General features: G+C 39.6%; 1 protein-coding gene across 1 annotated transcript in view; it reads left to right on the forward strand.

Moving 5' to 3' along the window:
* The first annotated feature begins 304 nt into the window (after window positions 1-304).
* The window catches only part of LOC136867474 (uncharacterized), a 33221-nt gene continuing 13051 nt past the window's right edge, over window positions 305-20474 (forward strand). The window contains exons 1-3 of the mRNA XM_067144682.2: window positions 305-407; window positions 560-1068; window positions 18462-18759. Coding sequence (XP_067000783.1) covers window positions 344-407; window positions 560-1068; window positions 18462-18759 — 871 coding nt within the window. The 5' untranslated portion in view covers window positions 305-343. The remainder of the gene's footprint in view (window positions 408-559; window positions 1069-18461; window positions 18760-20474) is intronic.

The raw sequence follows: 20474 nt of genomic DNA on the forward strand, positions 1-20474 counted from the left end.
TCTTTGGCGAGAGTGTAAAGAGAAGGGTATCAGTCTGCGTGACAGAAGGAAGATTGTGTAAACGTGGCCCACAGGTAGCCGTATCGATTAATAATAATAATAATAATAATAATAATAATATTAATAATAATAATAATAATAATAATAATAATAATAATAATAATAATAATAATAATAAAAAAAAACAAAGGGGACAGGATAGGACATGATCCATGACCGAGTCCAAAGAGAAACCCAGTCGGTCTTGATCGAAGGAATGAATGTATCGATTAAATCGATGTTTTCCACCAGGATCGATTGAGATCGAGTTTGACCGAATTGAAATGTGCACCAATGGATAAATATGGCTGATGTTGAAAGTGGTCATAAAAGTAAACAAACAAAGAAAAGAATACGCAATCCATCAGGTCTGCATCTATCGTTTTTAACATGTACATTTCGTTGGATAGTAAAACTGTACATCATTTAATTTTGTTGTCATTCTCATACGTTGCCCTAACGGATCATATTTCTGTCTGCTTTTAATACTATAGGTTATGTGTTTGCATTTTATTTCCAGAATGGAAACGAGAGAAAAGAAAGAGGCTTAGGATTGCAGGAAAGGAGTACGTAAACAGTAAAGGCGATATTGTTAGTGAACGAAGAATTGGAGACGACTGCAAGTGCCGAAGAAAGTGCTACAAACTTGTTTCAGAAGATCAACGACACAAATTGTTTGATGGATATTATTCACTGAACAGCCATGACGAACAGAACGCTTATCTCTTTGGTTTAATTAGGAAGCATGATATTGCTAGGAAAAGATGTAAAGACAGTGATCGTAGGACATGTAGTTATAAATATTATGTTCGTATTCGTGGTAAAGAAGTTCAGATTTGTCGTCTTGCATTTGCTCATATACATGGAATTTCTCCGCACAAAATACGAATATTGTGCCAGAAGCAAGATCAGAATGTTATGTTTCCACGTGACGGAAGAGGAAAGCATAATAACCGTCCAAGAAAGATCTCTGTTGATACACTCGGCCAGATTAGAGAACATATATACTCCATAATGAGATCTGACAGGGTAAGTATGCTTTTGCTACCTCCATTATTAATACTAGTACCGGCATGACAGTCCTATGTGCGACCTTGGACTTACTTCTGAAGCTAGCATGTGATGACTTGGTGACATCATTGTTCTTTCCTCTCTTAGACAGCTGCTGATGCTTTCAAGATCCTTACTCGGATCAGATGTTAAGGAAAGAGAAAAATCATAAGAAGATTATGTGTAGCATTAGGCCTACCTGAAGCAGTAGAGCGGAGAGATCCTTCCTTTATGCTTGCCAGGGACTCCCTGACTTGTCCTGAGAAGTAGTCTTCTTTATGTAGAAGAATTAAAATTTGAGACTATGTAAATGTGCAAAAAACAATCTCTAGAAAGGCAGGCAGCTTAAGGGCAATATAATGGCCATGTGCTGAGCTCGTCCACCTCTGTCATTTACTAAACAGTAAAATATACGCAGACACACATCTAAACAACCTCAACCTTTTTCGCCAATTCGCATTGTAACGACCTTGACATCACACAATGCTTTCACTCTTCCACCAAGGCATCCTGCAGCATCAGGGCTGCCAACAAGTAACGATACTCCCTGGACCAGTCATAGTTTGCTTCTAACCAAACTGTAACGTAACTCTGTCACTAACAGAGCTTTCCCAATCAGAATCTAACTAGTCACAAACAGTAATCTAACCGTGACTATTAGAAATTTTGTCATTAACGGTTTTGCAACTCTCCATATCAGTAATTTTGATACTACCGGGCGAGTTGGCCGTGCGGTTAGGAGTGCACAGCTGTGAGCTCGTATCCGGGAGATAAGTGTGTTCGAACCCCACTGATGGCAGCCCTGAAGATGGTTTTCCGTGTTTTCCCATTTTCACACCAGGCAAATGCTGGGGCTGTACATTAATTAAGGCCACGGCCGCTTGCTTCCTGTGTCGATGCAACGTAAAGCAACTAGCAAAAAAATTTTGATACTGACAGTACAATGTATTAAGATCACTGTGGGACCTAACCAAACTCGTGGTACCAGGAACCAAGCCAGAATGTGCAAGCACATACTTGCAGGACCTGCCTGGATAATGGGGATTTCAGGTTGTGATAAACTAAAATTTGTGATTAAGTTTACCGATTTACTTTACTCTTATCTCATCACTCTCCTTTCGCTGCCTTCACTCCACCTGTTTCCTCTTATCTTTTATTTATACCTTATATATTTGCACCCTACATGAATTTAACCCACCTGTTAGAATAAATTCCTGGCTATGGGTCGATTTGAACCACCAATCTCGAAGTCCCTAGTCTCTTAGCTTTACCTCTTGGCTAACATTTCACTTGACAGGTAAAGATTTAAAAGTCATATATATACCTTTAGACAGCTGGCATTGCAAAGTAATTCATATTTACCCCAAAATATGTCAGTTCACTGGCCACATCTTTTGACTTAATACCTTTCTAAACAATCTGCTAGAAGGGAAAATCATAGGGAAGAAAGGCCGATGATGACTGAAGACTTGACACAAAATCTTCATTATGGTTCCTACTATGAAATGAAGCAAGCGGCTGAGGAGAGAGAACAATAGTTACATAGACAAGAAATTGAAGATTATTTTTTTCAAGCCAGAAATGACCAAGAGAAAACTAATAATTATTTATTTATTTATTTATTTATTTATTTATTTGTTTATTTATTTATTTATTTACAGAGTTTACGCCCACATTGGAGCACTTAAATCAGACTACAACAAATTTGTCTTCCTTTTCTTCTCCCAAAAAGTCTTGAGTCTGGTTGACCTGGCTGCCCTCTCCGCATCCGTTATAACATATTGTTTCCTCTGTACAGTGGTCAGAGGAAGCCTGATGCATTTATTCTTCAAAATACTTTTCTCGCCTCTGTTTTCTATGGTTTGCATGGTAATATTCAACTCCTCCAAATCACTTTGGACTTCTTTAAACCAATTGTTTTTTGATTTACTATTCCAAAAGTAATTAAATAATTGTTTTAAAACTCTGTTATCACTTAGTCGAAATATATGACAAAAAAAACTAATAATAATAATAATAATAATGTTATTTGCTTTACGTCCCACTAATTACTTTAACGGTTTTCGGAGACGCCGAGATATTGGAATTTTGTCCTGCAGGAGTCAATTTTCGTGTCAGTAAATTTACCAACACGGCCTGACGTATTTGAGCACCTTCAGATACCACCGGACTGAGCCAGGATCGAACTTGCCAGGTTAGGGTCAGAAGGCCAACGCCTCAACCGTCTGAGCCACTCAGTTCGGCAAGAGAAAATTATGCTGTCGCAAATATAATATAGTGAACAAACAAACAATCAAGTTATTCCTAACATTTTGACACTATTAGAGATCCAAAACATATCACTTATACTCAGGGCTTGAAAAATTTTCTTCTGACATAGGCACCAGTTCTGAAAACCAGGCATCACAATGATAGAAATACAATGTGATGCATAGGCCTACATCTTTCGGCCTTAAATTATAGGTAGTGGTATAAGAAGTACAAACTTAAATAAGTGTACAGGCTGTTCTTTTACGTACCATTAATTTTTTTTTTTTTTTTTTTTGCTAGGGGCTTTACGTCGCACCGACACAGATAGGTCTTATGGCGACGATGGGATAGGAAAGGCCTAGGAGTTGGAAGGAAGCGGCTGTGGCCTTAATTAAGGTACAGCCCCAGCATTTGCCTGGTGTGAAAATGGGAAACCACGGAAAACCATTTTCAGGGCTGCCGATAGTGGGATTCGAACCTACTATCTCCCGGATGCAAGCTCACAGCCGCGCACCTTTACGCGCACGGCCAACTCGCCCGGTTAAAATTTTTTTTTTTATGTCCCCACTTACTTTCAACAATTTTCGGAGATGCCAAACAAAACATGCTAGGGTATGTGTTAATAAAAAAAATGATAGACAACGGATGTACAAAATTAAACATTATGATAATAAAATGCATTACCGCCACACCTGTAGATGTCCATAAATGTGGCAAACTTTCCTGATATTAATTTTTATTCTTTCCGTCGTAGAACGTTTGGCACTATCCGGACGAAAGCATACCTAACCTAAACAATGCGGTCTCTCTTATCTCATTTACAGCTGTTTTGGTAAATCCTGATGTGATAAATATAGAGAACAAGCATGAAATATACTTTAAAATAAGGGTCAGGCTTTCAACAGCCGCAGTTATCAAAAGAATGCTTCCAGTCACTATATATTACCAGTACATTCGGAAATACAACTCGTAACATACGCTAGTTATCAGCTGGTGGTTTGGCACGCTTTCAACAACACGGTTTTATTCAGAAGGGGTGGCTTCTGCTACACATACACCAGCTGGGAATATCAGAGACCATCTTCAGAAACCATTTGGGAATAGCGTCACACAGTTTGGACTCTGTAGTCAGGAACGAAACTATTTTTTAAAGTTTCTAAAAGATGGGACCTCGAATGCTCTCGGTCTTGACTGCAGTGGTGCATGGCTGACGAGTGATGAGATAGCAGTGAAGATGACGTCACTTCGAATGACGACACACCGGTAGCAGGGAAGTTAGCGGCACAAGACAATTAAAATGAAAGCTGTGATCATGTTTACTGTGTATTAGGCCTACTGCTCAAATGACTGGCCATTGAGTTATTTTGTATGAATATTGCATAATTTGGATAATACGATACCCTTATCCCTTTTCTCTACGGGATCGAGTATGAAGTGAGACGAATTTTCATAGCAAGTTTTTACGACCATATGCCCTTCCTGATGTTGACCTCATCAGAGGAATTAATGAAATGAACCGAATGACGTGATATCATGAGTAACTAAAACAGATTATATTTACTTTATATGTAGGCCTAAAAGCCTTGTTCACCATTTATTGTCATTTCACATTTAGAAAGCCGGGCTGAGTGGCTCAGACGGTTGAGGCGCTGGCCTTCTGAACCCCAACTTGGCAGGTTCGATCCTGGCTCAATCCGGTGGTATTTGAAGGTGCTCAAATACGTCAGCCTCGTGTTGGTAGATTTACTGGCACGTAAAAGAACTCCTGCGGGACTAAATTCCGGCACCTCGGCATCTCCGAAGACCGAAAAAGTAGTTAGTGGGACGTAAAGCAAATAGCATTATTATTATTATTACATTTAGAAATGCTGCCTTCCAACTAAAATAGTCAGTATAACTCAAATACATTCATAAGTTTGTTAAAGAATAGTGTAGAATGTACAATTTATAGCTCTTTATAGCCTAAAAGTTGTGTTGACTGCACAAAATTTTAAGGTTATCACATACTGGACCCCCCTGTACATTTTTTGGCTGTAGAAGTGGGGAAGAAAGGGGTATAATATGCTAGTAAATACGGTATTTCAGTACCTTGGAAGTGTGATACCCAAAGATGGAAGAATAATACAGCAGGTAAGCAGAATAGTGCAGTTAGCTGGAGGGTTACTGGTACATCAGAGTGTGAGGGGACTGTTATGGAGTTCAGAAGTGTCAATATGGTGCAGGGAAATAATGTAAAAAGACTACACTCTACCCCTCTTGACACATGAAGCACCAGGCGAGTTGGCCGTGCGCGTAGAGGCGCGCGGCTGTGAGCTTGCATCTCATAAGAGAGAATTTCTTTTTTGAATTTTTTTTTCAATATAGTGCATGCCTAGAAAGAAGTGTTGAAGGAAGAAGGCCAGTGGGAAGACCTATAAAAAGATAGCTACACCAGTTGAAAAAGGATGTGGAGAGAAGAGGAGGGAATTGGGAGTCAGTGGTAAGAGAGAAGGCATTTCTGGACAGACAGTGATGGTGAAGACTCGTTCAACACCACTCTACCCGGCACGCTTGGGGGTTCTAGGTTGATGATATTCCACAAGCTCATTATTCCTTCTATAAGCAACTAAAGAGCTGTGATCAGTTTGGATGGGTATATCTGGAGTATGTAAAATGATTTTTTGCAAGACTGTTATAGTCTGTTCTCCTTATCACATTGAATCATGTTCAGAAAGTGTTTTTTGTTTTTCATTAAACAGCAGGTAATTACTGCCTCCATTGGCATTCTTGACATTCTAAAACAGAGTCTTCTGAAATAAAACTACATTTACAGTTTTAACAGTATTCATTTAGGTTCACCTTTAACTGTCTCAACATTGGAATGCTATGAGTTAGTCACATCTGTCTTCTTACCATTCATATAGCCTATCTGATTAAAAGTACCTGGACACCCACTCAAGTCTGACTCGTTGGCTGAACGGTTAGCGTACTGGCCTTCGGTTCAGAGGGTCCCAGGTTCGATTCCCGGTCAGGTCGGGGATTTTAACCTTAATTGGTTAATTCCAATGGCACGGGGGCTGGGTGTATATGTTGTCTTCATCATCATTTCATCCTCATCACGACGTGCAGGTCGCCTACAGGCTTCAACTAGAAAGACCTGCACTTGGCGAGCCGAACCCGTCCTGGGATATCCTGGCACTAAAAGCCATACGACATTTCATTTCACCCACTCAAAACTGTCCTGCAAGTGCTTCTCAGATATACTGCCCAGTACATACATATCCCACGTCCTTCCATCTATACGATGGGTCGGCGAATGAAGTCCCTCCACCAACTTCTGCCTTTGTACTTTTCTCTTTCTTCAATGTTGTCTCTCACCGAGCTCGATAGCTGCAGTCGCTTAAGTGCGGCCAGTATCCAGTAATCGGGAGATAGTGGGTTCGAGCCCCACTGTCGGCAGTCCTGAAAATGGTTTTCCGTGGTTTCCCATTTTCACACCAGGCAAATGCCGGGGCTGTACCTTAATTAAGGCCACGGCCGCTTCCTTCCAATTCCTAGGCCTTTCCTATCCCTGATGGTTATGAATTTCATGTTTTTGGTCCGTATTGAACTGAGAATAATATATAAGTAATAATAATAACAACGTAAACGTTTCCACCTTTTCAATACTACAATATATTCACAAAATTACAAATTACACGGTACTAGTTTCGACCCATCTAGGGGTCATCATCAGCCGTATTGGAGCAAAGATCATTTGTGGCGAAATCCTAAGAAAATGTTATTTTAAAGAATAACAAGTGAAATGAGATGTTATGGTAATAGTTAATATAATTAACTATATAGGATTTCGCCACAAATGATCTTTGCTCCAATACGGCTGATGATGACCCCTAGATGGGTCGAAACTAGTACCGTGTAATTTGTAATTTTGTGAATATATTGTAGTATTGAAAAGGTGGAAACGTTTACGTTGTTATTATTATTACTTATATATCTTTCCTATCCCATCGTCGCCGTAAGACATATCTGTGTCGGTGCGACGTAAAAGCAAATAGCAATGTTGTCTCAGTCCTCTCCTCGTTGCTGAATGTCATTTTTCACCATGTCTGTATATCGCATTCTTGGCTGCCCTCTTGGTCTTGAAAATTTTAACTGCAGATCCATACATTTTTCTGGGTATGCAATCAGGATCCATCCTTCGCATGTGACCATACCATTTGAGTCTATGCAGAGTTATGTTATCCTGCATTCTGCCAACCTGAGCCATGACCTTGATGTTCTCATTACGAATTTTATCTTGTCTTGTTTTGCCAACCATCGCTCGGACGAATCTCATTTCAGCTGCCTGAATCCTTGCCTCATCCTTTTTCCTCATGGTCCAGGTCTCACTCCCATATGTCAAAATTGGCATGTAATAAGTCAGATAAATTGCTCGCTTGCATTTCAGTGCTACTTTTGGGTTCCATATTTATTTTGTTATTTTTTTTTTTTCAAATGCTATATATTCAGTGCGTGGACCTATAGAGATAGATCTTTTGCCCCTACTTGCACCATATTATATGAACCTGCGTGTAATTGGAATTGCGTAAGTGTAGCGTGCCCCCTACACCGCAGGGCCGGACTGGGTTCCATATTAGGTCTCGGACATCTCTATAAAATGTTCTTCTAGCTTGAATCCTTCTGGTAAGTTCCTCTTCAATGAAGCCTGTTGCTGGTATCGTGCTTCCTAGATATTTGAATTCGTTGGACATCTTGAGTTGTTTACCCTCTGTTTCAATGTAACCTTCAGGTTGACCATTTCTCTGCATAACCAACACTTCACTTTTTTCCTGACTGAATATTAGGCCGTACCCTTTAGCTTTTACTCTCCATGCATTGATCTGATGCTGAAGTTCCTCCTTGGAATCTCCCCATATACAGATGTCATCAGCAAATAGCATGACTTTCATTTTGTTGTCACCAACGTTTTGGCATACTTGTTGTTAAATCTCATTTGTCACAGTAATGAAGAGAAGAAGTGACAGAACTCCACCTTGTCTTAGGCCTGTAGTTATTCTAAAGGGTTCCGTCATTCCTGATAGTGTTTCGACACGACTACTGATGTCTTCATATAAATTCTCAATTCGTTTTATTATGTCATTGATTCCACTGTTTTTCAGCACTTCCCAGACTTTGTCCTTGCTTACAGCATCAAAGGCCTTTTTGATATCCAGGAAGGCCAGCCAAAGGGCCTTATTATGTTCATAATACTTCTCCATTAGCTGACGCAGTCCAAATATAGATCAACTGTTGATCTGCCTTTCCAGAATCCGTATTGTTCCTCTGATAACTTTAATTCTATCAATGGTCTTATTTTCCTTTCTAAAATCCTTTCATACAGCTTTCCCACTTGGGAAGTTAATGTAATTCCTCTGTAATTGGAACATTTCTTCCTGTCACCTTTCTTAAAGAGTGGAATGATTATACCTATTATACCTTTTTCCCTATCTGCTGGTATCTGTCCATCCTTCCATATCTTGTGAAAAAGTCTATACATCCACTGCTTTCCTGCATCACCCAATAGACCTGACCATTTCACTACACTTCATCAATGCCTGGAGATTTTCCTGTTTTGATGTATTTCCACGTGTATTCTATGTCATTCCATGTCAGATCTGTTATAGTGTCTTCCATCCTTTCATCATTAACTAATCTATCTAATGGAATGTTTATGATATCATTCACATTAAAGAGCTTATCAAAATAATTCTTCCATTCTTCTTTGATCTCTCTGTCATCTGTAATGAGATACCCACTATCACTAGTCAGATAATTAGTCTGTTCTTTGTCCCTCCTCCTATTCTGCATCATTCCATACAACATTTTTCTGTTGCCATCTACATCTTCATTAAGTTTATCACTCCATTCATTCAACCATTTTTCTCTTTCTGCTCTGACAACCTGCTTAAAATCTTTTTTCGCCAACTTATAGAGTTCTTTGTCCTTATCTGTTCGACTTTTGAAATATTTTCTGTAGGCATTGTTCTTTTTAAGGACTGTATCTCTTGTTTTATCATTCCACCATGGTGTCTCTTTCCATTTCCTTTTGCCATTTGTTCTTCCACACGTCTCCTCTGTTGTCTTGACCAAGCATTCCTTGAAATTTTTCCATTCTTCTTCAACTATTGCAGTGGCTGTTTTTGGTATTCGCTGCTGGATTTTTTCTTGATATTCTGTGGCCTTCTCTTTATCCTTCAAAATATGGGGTGGACCCGCTATTACAGCTTGAGCACTACGGACGAGACTGTCTACCAAGTGCCAGAACATCTCCTGGAAAATGGCAGGCTGTTCTTCTAGGAGCACTGTAGCAAGCATATGTAGTGATGTGGGTCAGTAGGGTCTGGAGTGAAGTCGCTGTTCTAGTTCATCCTGGAGGTGTTTGGTAGAATTGAGTTTGGGGCTCTGGGCTGGCCAGTCCTGTTCTGGAACTTTATTGTCGACAGACCACCCATGAACTGATTCACTTAATGGCAGAGAGCATTATCATGCTGAACACCTCCTAACTGTTCTTCTGCCATAGACAAATGTCTGCATATCCTACTATCTTTAACATACTCTATACACCTGCACACTGTGACCCCACCTATGTGCACTGTACAGGCTGGAATTTACCACACCCAAACCCTTCCATGAAATTGCCTCATGCTTTAGCATAATTCATCACTGCGAGTCACATATCCCCAGTGTCTGTCTGTGGACCAGTGGTAATGGTTAGCATTCACCAGAAAGATGTGTGGTTTATGGATGAATGCCTGAGCTTCAACCCCAGTTCTTGTATCTCCTAGCACACATTCATGGGACTGCGAAAGTCTCAGGTGATGGTATCATTCGATGTCATGCATTTTTCCTGCATTACCTTCCTCAGTGTTTGTTGGTCCCTGTCAGTCAACATACATGGCCTACCCAGCCGAGGCTTTGTTGTTGTATCATCCATTTCCACTTTGTTACCATGTCCTCAACAGTTGACTTGGATTACTCATTAAGGACGGATATGGCCTGGTCTGCTAACTGACGTGGCAATCATTGCACATTCCTCACTCTACCAATTCTGCAGGTATCTCATAGCACTGATCAACATTGAGTCTCCAGTTGCCTTTTATAGCAGGAGAAGAGGTCAAAGTGTTTACGAGTACAGAAGGGTTTTCAGATACTTTTGATCAGATGGTGCATATGTCAGACACTTTACTGGTAATTTTTCTTATGATTGCCATTCTTACTATAACAAAGCATTTCCTTTCAATATTTCTTCTTTTCTGTTTTCAGGAAACTTTTTCTATGATACTGTTATATCCTTTAAGAGCTGATCTAGGATTTGGGTAGATCTTGATCCATCCCCTTCTCCAGGCCACCCCTATCCTATTAACAGTTGTAGTGAGATATCAGTTCTTGACCCTCCTCTTCTGAAAATTCTGAATTGCTTGAAATAAGGTAAGGATTATGTTTAGTAATTGTAGTACTGAATCTCTGTTTTTCATTTTAATTGCTCTTCTTCTCGTTACACAATGCATTCATTAAAAATTCAAATGACATCCTTAAGTTGTAACTAGGATCAATTGGTGTTCTAGGCCTGGTTGGTCCTGAGAAGGACTGTTCTTTCAGCTGTACTTGTTGCTGTGTAGCACGTTAACAGAAGAGTCGGTCAGGATTAAATTGTTGCCTAGTGAGGCTGTAGATTAAACTTTGTGGAAGAATTCTCTCTGAAGATTGTGATAACCTCAATCTTAGAAGGAAAACAGCCAAAGATTTTTATTGAAAACATCATACATAGACAGACAGGAATATTGGAATGAACACATAATAGGATAAAAACAGTGATGGGTCACAGATGGAGAGCAGTGATTTACCATGTAAGACTGCATGGACAGAGTACACATAAAAGAAAGACATGAGTCCAAAATATTCGGATGCCACCTTCGTCAGTGGAGGATAGAATAATGATGGTAGAGGTCATTGTTGGCAAGTAGATGCTGTGTGAGGTAAAGAGAGTGGTGTGGGACAGACAAGAGAATGGGAAAAAAGCAGTAGTTATCTAATGTTAAAGCAAGATGCTTCCCTGGACCTGAACACCATTTGACATCCAACTTCAGAATCTCGAAGGACAAGAGGGTGGGAAGGTGGGGGGTAAATGTTTGAGGACTTTTAACAGTGAAAATGTGATTATTGGTGGTGTCTGGTGGGATTGGAGACCGGAAGATCCATGTTAGGGGTTTTGCAGGGACTGTGGTGGTTGCATATATGTTTTGCTATTGTGAAGCTATTCCAACCAGTGTAGAAAGTAGGGCAGATTTTGCATTGAAGCTGGGAGAGGAACTTAAGCAGAGAATAAAGTTTTCCTTTTATCTCTAAGAACATTGCTCAACTCTGAACTACTTACACCTCTACTGCACTCTGGTGCCAAAGAGTGAAGAATGTGGCCATAGTTTAATGAAGTATGTGTTGTAAGTTTTACATCTGGAACACCTTGGGGTAGGCAATCAGTAGAGACACACTTAATTTAAAATGCCACATTGGCTAAGGAACGGACTGAGGTGCACGACTTACGACTGACAATACTAGACTGCTTATGCTGCTGTGCATGACAGCCCAATGCGGTGCTTTATTATAACCACATGACTATGACGTATACAGCGCTGGAAATACAATATCATAGCTGTGCGTACTCGCAAGGTTACATTAAATAAAATGAACACTAACTAAATATATTACATTCCTTCCTCCTTAAGTTTTTCAATAACAACAAAACATAGGTAATGCCATACACTTGATTGGAGGACACAAAACACACCAATATAAGCCACATACAAAAAGTGATTATATAATGAAACCAACAACCATACAATTGAAAACTCAAATTAACATATACCTTACTATACAGTACTATACAAAAATACAAAAGAATGAGTAGGTCACTCTACTCTGGATTGAATCTTACAATAGGTTTCCTATCTCGAAGTGGATAACATCTCGTTGCGGCAGGTGACGTAACAGTTAGCTGTGCGGGTTGCAGAGATCGTCCGCTAGCTGCTACTGGGCTTTGACGCGGTGATGAGACAGGTTGTGAAGGGGAACTTTGTTGACATTCAGAGGCTGGTGAAAACAGAGGAGCGGATCGTGAGGGAAGGTGAACTAACTGTGATGTTCCTCGCTCAGAGCTAACAACAACTGGGCCTGACTGTAATCCTACTAGCTGGTCTATATGTCTTTTCCAAGTAAATCCAGACTCGAGTTGAATCAAATATGTAACTGGGCCTAGTCTATGCATGATTCTACCTTCTACCCATTTATCTCTTCCTCTGTAGTCTTTAGCTAACACAGGTTGTCCTATAGTTAATTGCCTAGTGTGACTACCTCTTGCATTAGTTATTTGTTTGTCCTGTTTATTTACTACAGTTTTCTGTAAATTAGGTCTGATTAAATCCAATCTAGTTCTCAAAGGACAATTAAACATAAGTTTAGCAGGAGTTTCATTAGTAGTGCTATGTACAGTGTTACGATAAGCTATTAAAAATCTACTTAAAGCTAAATTTACATCTTCATGTTCAAAGATTGCACATTTTAAGCGTTTTTTCACAATTTTAACTGCGTTCTCAGCCTGTCCATTAGAAGCTGGATGATATGGTGCTATCAAGGTTTGCCTTATCCCGTTTTCTTTCAAAAATCGAGAAAATTCATCAGAAGAAAAGGGAGGGCCATTATCACTGACAATGAGTTCAGGAAGACCAAATCTACAAAACATAGGACGTAATTTCTCAATGACTTGCTTAGCTGAAGTTGAGTTAACAGTTTCAATTTCCAACCATTTGCTATGAGCGTCCATCACAGTCAAATACATTTTGCCTTTAAAAGGACCTAAGAAATCTACATGAAGTCTTTGCCATACATTGGGTGGAAATTCCCATACATGGAGTGAACTTCTATTAGGACTGTCTCTCTGGGCAAGACACGCTGAGCAACTGCTAGCTATGGCTTCGATGTCCTGATCAATTGAAGGCCACCATAAGTACGATCTAGCTAATGATTTCATTTTAACTACTCCAAGGTGTCCACTGTGTAATTCATTTAACAAGGACTTTCTCAAGGACCTTGGAATTACAACTCTGTAGCCCCACATCAAAATTCCTTGTTCTACAGTTAGTTCAGCTTGCCTTTTAACAAAGTGGCTTAAAGTTGGATCTGGCGTATTAGGCCATCCATACAACACATAACCAAGGATTTTGTTTAACTCCTGATCTTTTTGAGTTTCAATACGTATATCATTAAAGTTAATGGGAACATCAGATTCCATTATGCATTGTAAATAACTACCTATGTACTCCACACTAACATCAACGTCCTCGATCTGATTGGCTGATACAGGTAGCCTAGATAAGCCATCTGCATTGCCATGGCATTGAGATTTGACATACTGAATGTCATAGTCATAACCTGATAGAAACAATGCATCTTTTCTAAGTAGCTGGTATAAAGGTGTAAGAATAGTAGCTACATTAGGAATAAATTTAGCATAGTAGTTCACAAGACCGAGAAATCCTTTAAGCTGTGTAATATCTTTAGGAACTGGAGCTTCAACAACTGCTTTGACCTTATCACTGGCCGTAGCTAAACCACCTTTACTTATGACATAGCCTAAATATTCTAGACTGTCACAGAAAAACTTGCACTTATCTTTACCAACAGTCAAACCATGACTACTTAGGCGTTTACACACTTCTTGTAACCTTGACAAATGTTCTGCTGTATTTGCTCCTGTCACAATAATATCATCAAGAAATGAGGCCACACCAGGTATACCGTGTAGTATTTGTTCAATAACTCTTTGAAAAATACCCGGTGCTGACGAGATTCCATAACAAAGACGGTTGTAAGCAAATAACCCTTTATGTGTACTTATAGTACATAGTTTTTTACTTTCCTCCGCTAACAACAACTGCATGTAAGCTGATGACAGATCCATTTTAGAAAACTTATCCCCTTTTTGTAAGACAACAAAGATGTCTTCAATTCTAGGCAGTGGGTGTCTATCTACTTCTAGAAAGGGGTTTAAAGTGACCTTAAAATCTCCGCAAATACGGATTTTACCATTCTTTTTTAATACCGGCACAATCGGAGTGGCCCATTCACTTGAGGATACTGGCGAAAGAATTTCCTCATCCACTAAACTTTGCAATTCTTGTTCAACCCTTTCTCTTAAAGAATAAGGTATTGACCTAGGTTTGTGGTACTTAGGTAATGCATCTGGCTTAAGGTGTAGTTTTACTGGATCCCCTTTAAAAACAGCCTAATTTACTAGTAAATACCTCTGGAAATTCCTTAAATAAGTCTTGTACTAATTTAGACTCTGCATTGGTTTTTACATTCGATAAGTTTACATTATTTACACTGCTGGGAATGCTTATAACAACTTGGAGCTCTTTAATCCAATCACGCCCCATAAGAGGATTAGATCCATTACTAATAACATACAATTCTAAACTCTTTTCCAGGGACTGATATTGAACATTTACTTCTAACTTCCCTACAGGCTTGATTTTCTCGTGGGTGTAAGAATTTAAAACTAAGGCTGTGGGAATTAATTGTACATGACTTAAGTTAGCCTTGTAAAAATTTTCAGAAACAACAGATACACAAGCACCAGAGTCTACTTCAAAATTAACTGGCTTTCCTTCAACAATCAAATTTACTCTAATAGGCTCAACTTTTGTTATGTTACCTAACTGGGGTTGATTGATTTGATCATTTTCATCACACTGAAAAATGTTAGGAATATCATACACCTCATCACACAATTTTTCGTGACTAACAATAGGTTCATATAAGTCTATATAATGCTGGTTAGGTTTAAGTTTGTTTCCCTGCGGATTCTTACTACCCTTAGAAAATGAAGAATTGTTTGTAGGCATGTTTGGTTTTACATGAAATTGAGACTTGCTCTTATGTTTTGACTTGCACACCCTCTCTAAGTGACCCTTCTTCCGACAAAAATTACAAACATATTCCCGATAACGGCACTTGGCAGTAGTATGACCACCTTTATAACCACAACAAGAACACTGAGGCACTTTCACAACACGCGATGACACATTAAGTACATTGGAGCTCGGAGAATGTCGTGTTGAAAACTGCTGCAGTCGGGGTGTGGGGTGGTAGGCCAAGGATACTGCGTCCTTGTCGGTCGCTTCCAACTATAACGCCAGCTGTTCCGCCTTCTGGAATGTGAGATTCTCCTCCGACAGTAGTCGTTTCTTGATAGATTCATTACGGACCCCACTGACTAATCTGTCCCGGATATAATCAGGAAGCTTGTCCTCGAACTCGCAATACTTGGATAATTGCTTAAGTTGAACAATATATTCGAATACAGTCTCATGTTCCAATTGATCTCGTCTGCTGAATTTATATCTTTCCACAATAAAGGAATGTTTAGGATGGAGATGGTCCTGGATAATTTGAACTATGGTTTCAAAGGATTTTTGAGAAGGTTTATCAGGTGTGATTAAATCTTTCAACAAATTGTAGGTTTTAACACCGACCACCGTCAGAAATGTGCTAACTCTGTTAGCATCTGGAATGTCATTGCACTGGACGTAAAGTTCAAAGCATTCCACGTAGGTTGACCAAGTTTCTTCCGAACTGTCAAATGGTCCAATATTACCAATTAAGGACATGGCGTGATAGAAGTGAGCTAAAGTCGAAAAGGCAGCGAAAAAACTGTCGTTCAAAGGTATGGAGTGAAAGACATACCCAGTATTACATCGTGAGAAGAATGTTCGAGAGAACGGAGTGCACTATGTTGAGGCATGTAGTGTAGAACATACCAGAATGTTCTGTCGCCATGAGGAAGCGCTGGAACGTGATGACTTGTATAATTTACCTCGTTGCCAATTTTTACATCTGGAACACCTTGGGGTAGGCAATCAGTAGAGACACACTTAATTTAAAATGCCACTTCGGCTAAGGAACGGACTGAGGTGCACGACTTATGACTGACAATACTAGACTGCTTATGCTGCTGTGCATGACAGCGTATGCATGACTGCTAATGCAAGACTGACTATCCAGGACTGACGGGAGGTAGAGAGAAGGCTGCGGCAGGGGTGGGCTGGAGGGGAGTACCAATGCGGTGCTTTATTATAACCACATGACTATGACGTATACAGCGCTGGAAATACAATATCATAGCTGTGCGTACTCGCAAGGTTACATTAAATAAAATGGACACTAACTAAATATATTACAGTAAGGAGACGTTAGAATACAAAAGTTATGGAATTATGAAGGTAAATACTCTGTTCAATATCAAACATTCAGCAAGATTTGTTATTCCTGTTTGCCTTTTTAAATAACTACCTACAAAAAGAATGCATTCTAATAATGTTGTTTTTACGTCCGACTGACTACTTTTTACGGTTTTCGGAGACGCCGAGGTGCCAGAATTTTTTTACCGCAGGAGTTCTTTTACATGTCAGTAAATATACCGACACGAGGCTGACGTATTTGAGCACCTTCAAATACCACCGGACTGAGCCAGGATCGAACCTGCCAAGTTTGGGTCAGAAGGCCAGCATCTCAACCATCTGAGCCATCCAGCCCAGCGGAATACACTCTCTAAGAAGAATGTCACTAGCAATTGCTATCATCATTTAACTCAAGTCAAGAGTGGTGGTGGTGATTATTGTTTTAAGAGGAAATACAACTGGGCAACCATCCTCTATTAACACTAATCAGAGGGGAAAAGTGGAAGGGGTCCAACACTTCAAAAAATGCAGGTATCAGCAAAAGAAAGAGAAGGGCCACGAAGGACGTGGAAATGAAAGACTCCCTAGGCCTTCAAATGCTCCAGTACCGTCGGGGTCAGAAAAGAACGAAATTTCACCAAGGAAGGTCGGATAGGATAGACAAAAGTGAAGAGCTTAGCACAAGTAAGTGGACGCAATGCCAGGACTCAGCTAGGGGCACCATGGTCACCAACTCATGCTCTCTAGTTAAGAGCCTCTGGGCCCCTTTTAGTTGCCTCTTACGACAGGCAGGGGATACCGTGGATGTTATTTTGCCGTCCCCACTCACTCTGGGCTCAAATCAAGACATGGGAAGTTTAGTATAAGAACAACAACAATAGAAATCAGTTGCCGTTTCTATTGTACGTATTACATTGACAGAAGTTCCATTTTCTCAGACATTTTTCTCCTGCGAAACTGGAAATATCGGCCCATGTCCGTGATGGACAGGTTCTGTTTTAGGCTGCATAAAGTGCCATATAGGTTAATGAGACCGGCGAGTTGGCCATGTGGTTAGAGGCGTGTGGCTGTGAGCTTGCATCCGGGAGATAGTGGTTTCGAATCCCACTGTCGGCAGCCCTGAAGATGGTTTTTTGTGGTTTCCCATTTTCACACCAGGCAAATGGGTGTACCTTAATTAAGGCCACGACCGCTTCCTTCCAACTCCTAGGCCTTTCCTATCCCATCGTTGCCATAAGACCTATCTGTGTCGGTATGACATAAAACCACTAGCAAAAAAAAAAAAAGCTTTTGAGACCAGAGAAAAAGTCTGTTTAAGCCAGGTTTCCAGTTTATTCAGGGTCCAGGGTTTATACAGGTTTTACTGTACATCTATGCTGGGTCAGCTCTGAGTGTTTGTCATTTCAGAAATATGCAGTTTTTGAAGACTGTTTTGAAAATTTTATATTTTATGGCTAAGCATGTATTGTGTATCTATTAATTGATGTCTATAAATTTCTAGTGTTTCTAAAATGTTCAGATTTATCCCACACATACAAGGCCTACCTCAAAACGTGGTTATGTTTAAAGTGAATTATATTTTAATAATGGTTAACATGAAGTATGCAAGGACCATCCAATGCCATGCACTCATTCTTTTTTTCTAGAGCAGGTGCACATTAGTTTTTTCATTCCATTTTTTTCTATCAAAAGCTTTACTTTCTTTACATTTAAATCTGTTACAACTGTTTATGTGTGATGGTGTCTTATTTTGTCCTGAAAATAGTATTAGCATTTTTTCTTATAGATACATTTTTGTAACAGGAAAAATATCAGACTTGTACTCTATTGATTAGCTTGATAATTATTGGTATTGTTCAATTATAGGTCCAAGATTTTTTAAAGGAAGAAAAGCACAGTGGTCCTGATGTAAATATTACAAAAATGTGGAAAGATTACTTGGAAAAGTATGACCCCAACTTCAGTGAGTTGTGTCTTGGAAATGAGAAGGGAAGTCCTCATCCACGAAATGGAGTTTCCATGCAGTCAGATATCCTGTTATCAAACTTCCATGGATCTCAGGCGCATGAGATGCCTGACAGTCAACAGTTGGAAACATATTCATCATCAGTTGATCTGTCTCAGTATCAGCTACCCACAATTGCAGATAATCTAGGACTCATAGGTATTGTTTTTATTATCTAATTCTCTTTTTCTTTTCCAAATGAAGTTGTCTATTGCTGTTTATTTCTGTGCTACAGATGGCTAACTCCAAACATACCATAGAAAGAGGTGGTAGCAAAATATGAGCGTGGTTTATTTTTAACCTCTGAAGGGCTATAAAAAAGACACATTGACATAACAAAATGATTTTATCACTAAAAGTTTAGTAGTTTCAGACTTATTTTTCCACATAATCGCCAAAACGATTTAGGCACTTGTCGTATCATGACACCAGCTTTCTGATGCCCTCTGCAAAGAAAGCTGTCGCCAGTGAGGTAATGTGCATCTCGACAACCTCCTGCTCCATAAAGTCCACCAAAAGACACCTTTATGATTCCAAAAACCGGCAGCTATTGTTTTACTGTTCCTCATTGTCAGTTTAAACTTTTTTGGCTTGTTCAGAGAAGAATGTTGCATCCACTGCTTAGACTGTTCTTAAACTACACATGTAAAATGTCCTCTACTTCAAGTCATATAAAGGCCATTAACAATAATATCAGACAGGTAAACATTAACGGGAAAATTGAACTATTTTAGTGTTTATCGTAAACAAGACATAACAAAGTATTCTGAACTTCTAGTGTTCTACTGCTCGTTCATAATCATGTATCACCGAGGCCTACCACTCGATTGCTGTGGAGTGCAATAAGTATGTGTTTGCGACGACGTGCAGAATTAAGTGCTTGCATGCAATTCCACGCTAATCTAGACACCACTCACACACGATACTATGTGATAGTCAAGCTATACATTTAAACTATGATGTAATAGATGCAATTATGCTGACAAAAATGATTCTCCATTTAAATAAACAGTATTAATATTTTAATTTGGAGCACCCAGTGACTCAAATATGTAAAATATTGTCTAACTAGCACATATCTAGGTTATGTTAGCCAGGCAGTCTGTAAAAAATAGCAGGGTGGTGCGCCAGGGTTGTCAGATACTTGAAATCAAAATATGGGACAGATGTGCGGTCGAGGAAATCAATGGGTTCGTATTCTACAAGTCATAAACTTTGTTTCAAAATGATATGCTTGTTATCGTGTTGACATCACGATGCAGTTTATTAATGTCTGCCTTAATATTTATACACAGACTGAAACTTACAATACCGAGCAAGTTGGCTGTGCGGTTTGGGTCGTGTAGCTATGAACTTGTATTCGGGAGATGATGGCTTTGAACCCCACTGTCGGCAGCCCTGAAGATGGTTTTCCATGGTTTCCCATTTTATACCAGGCAAATGATGAGGCTGTATCCTATCTTAAGGACATGGTTGTTTCCAATCCTTGCCCTTTTCTATCCCATCGTCACCGTAAGACCTGCCTCTGAATTGATTATTTTCACCATGTTGGTCTGTATTGACTTATATTCAAATCTCTATAGAACACTTTTCTGCCTTAAATAATTATAATTATTATAATTATATTTAGTTAACCCCTTAACTGGGGAATAGTTTCATAACATCAAGCAGCCAGTGGGTAATTATTCAGCACAATGCGCAGTTTTGGAATGGGTACAGTAGCGTGCGGCAGATGTAAATAAATAAAAAATATAAAACCCACGGCACTACAGCCCTTGAAAGGCCTTGGCCTACCAAGTGACTGCTGCTCAGCCCGAAGGCCTGCAGATTACGAGGTGTCGTGTGGTCAGCACGAAGAATCCTCTCAGCCGTTA

Source organism: Anabrus simplex, chromosome 3, assembly GCF_040414725.1.
Source record: "Anabrus simplex isolate iqAnaSimp1 chromosome 3, ASM4041472v1, whole genome shotgun sequence".
NCBI classification, from domain to species: domain Eukaryota; kingdom Metazoa; phylum Arthropoda; class Insecta; order Orthoptera; family Tettigoniidae; genus Anabrus; species Anabrus simplex.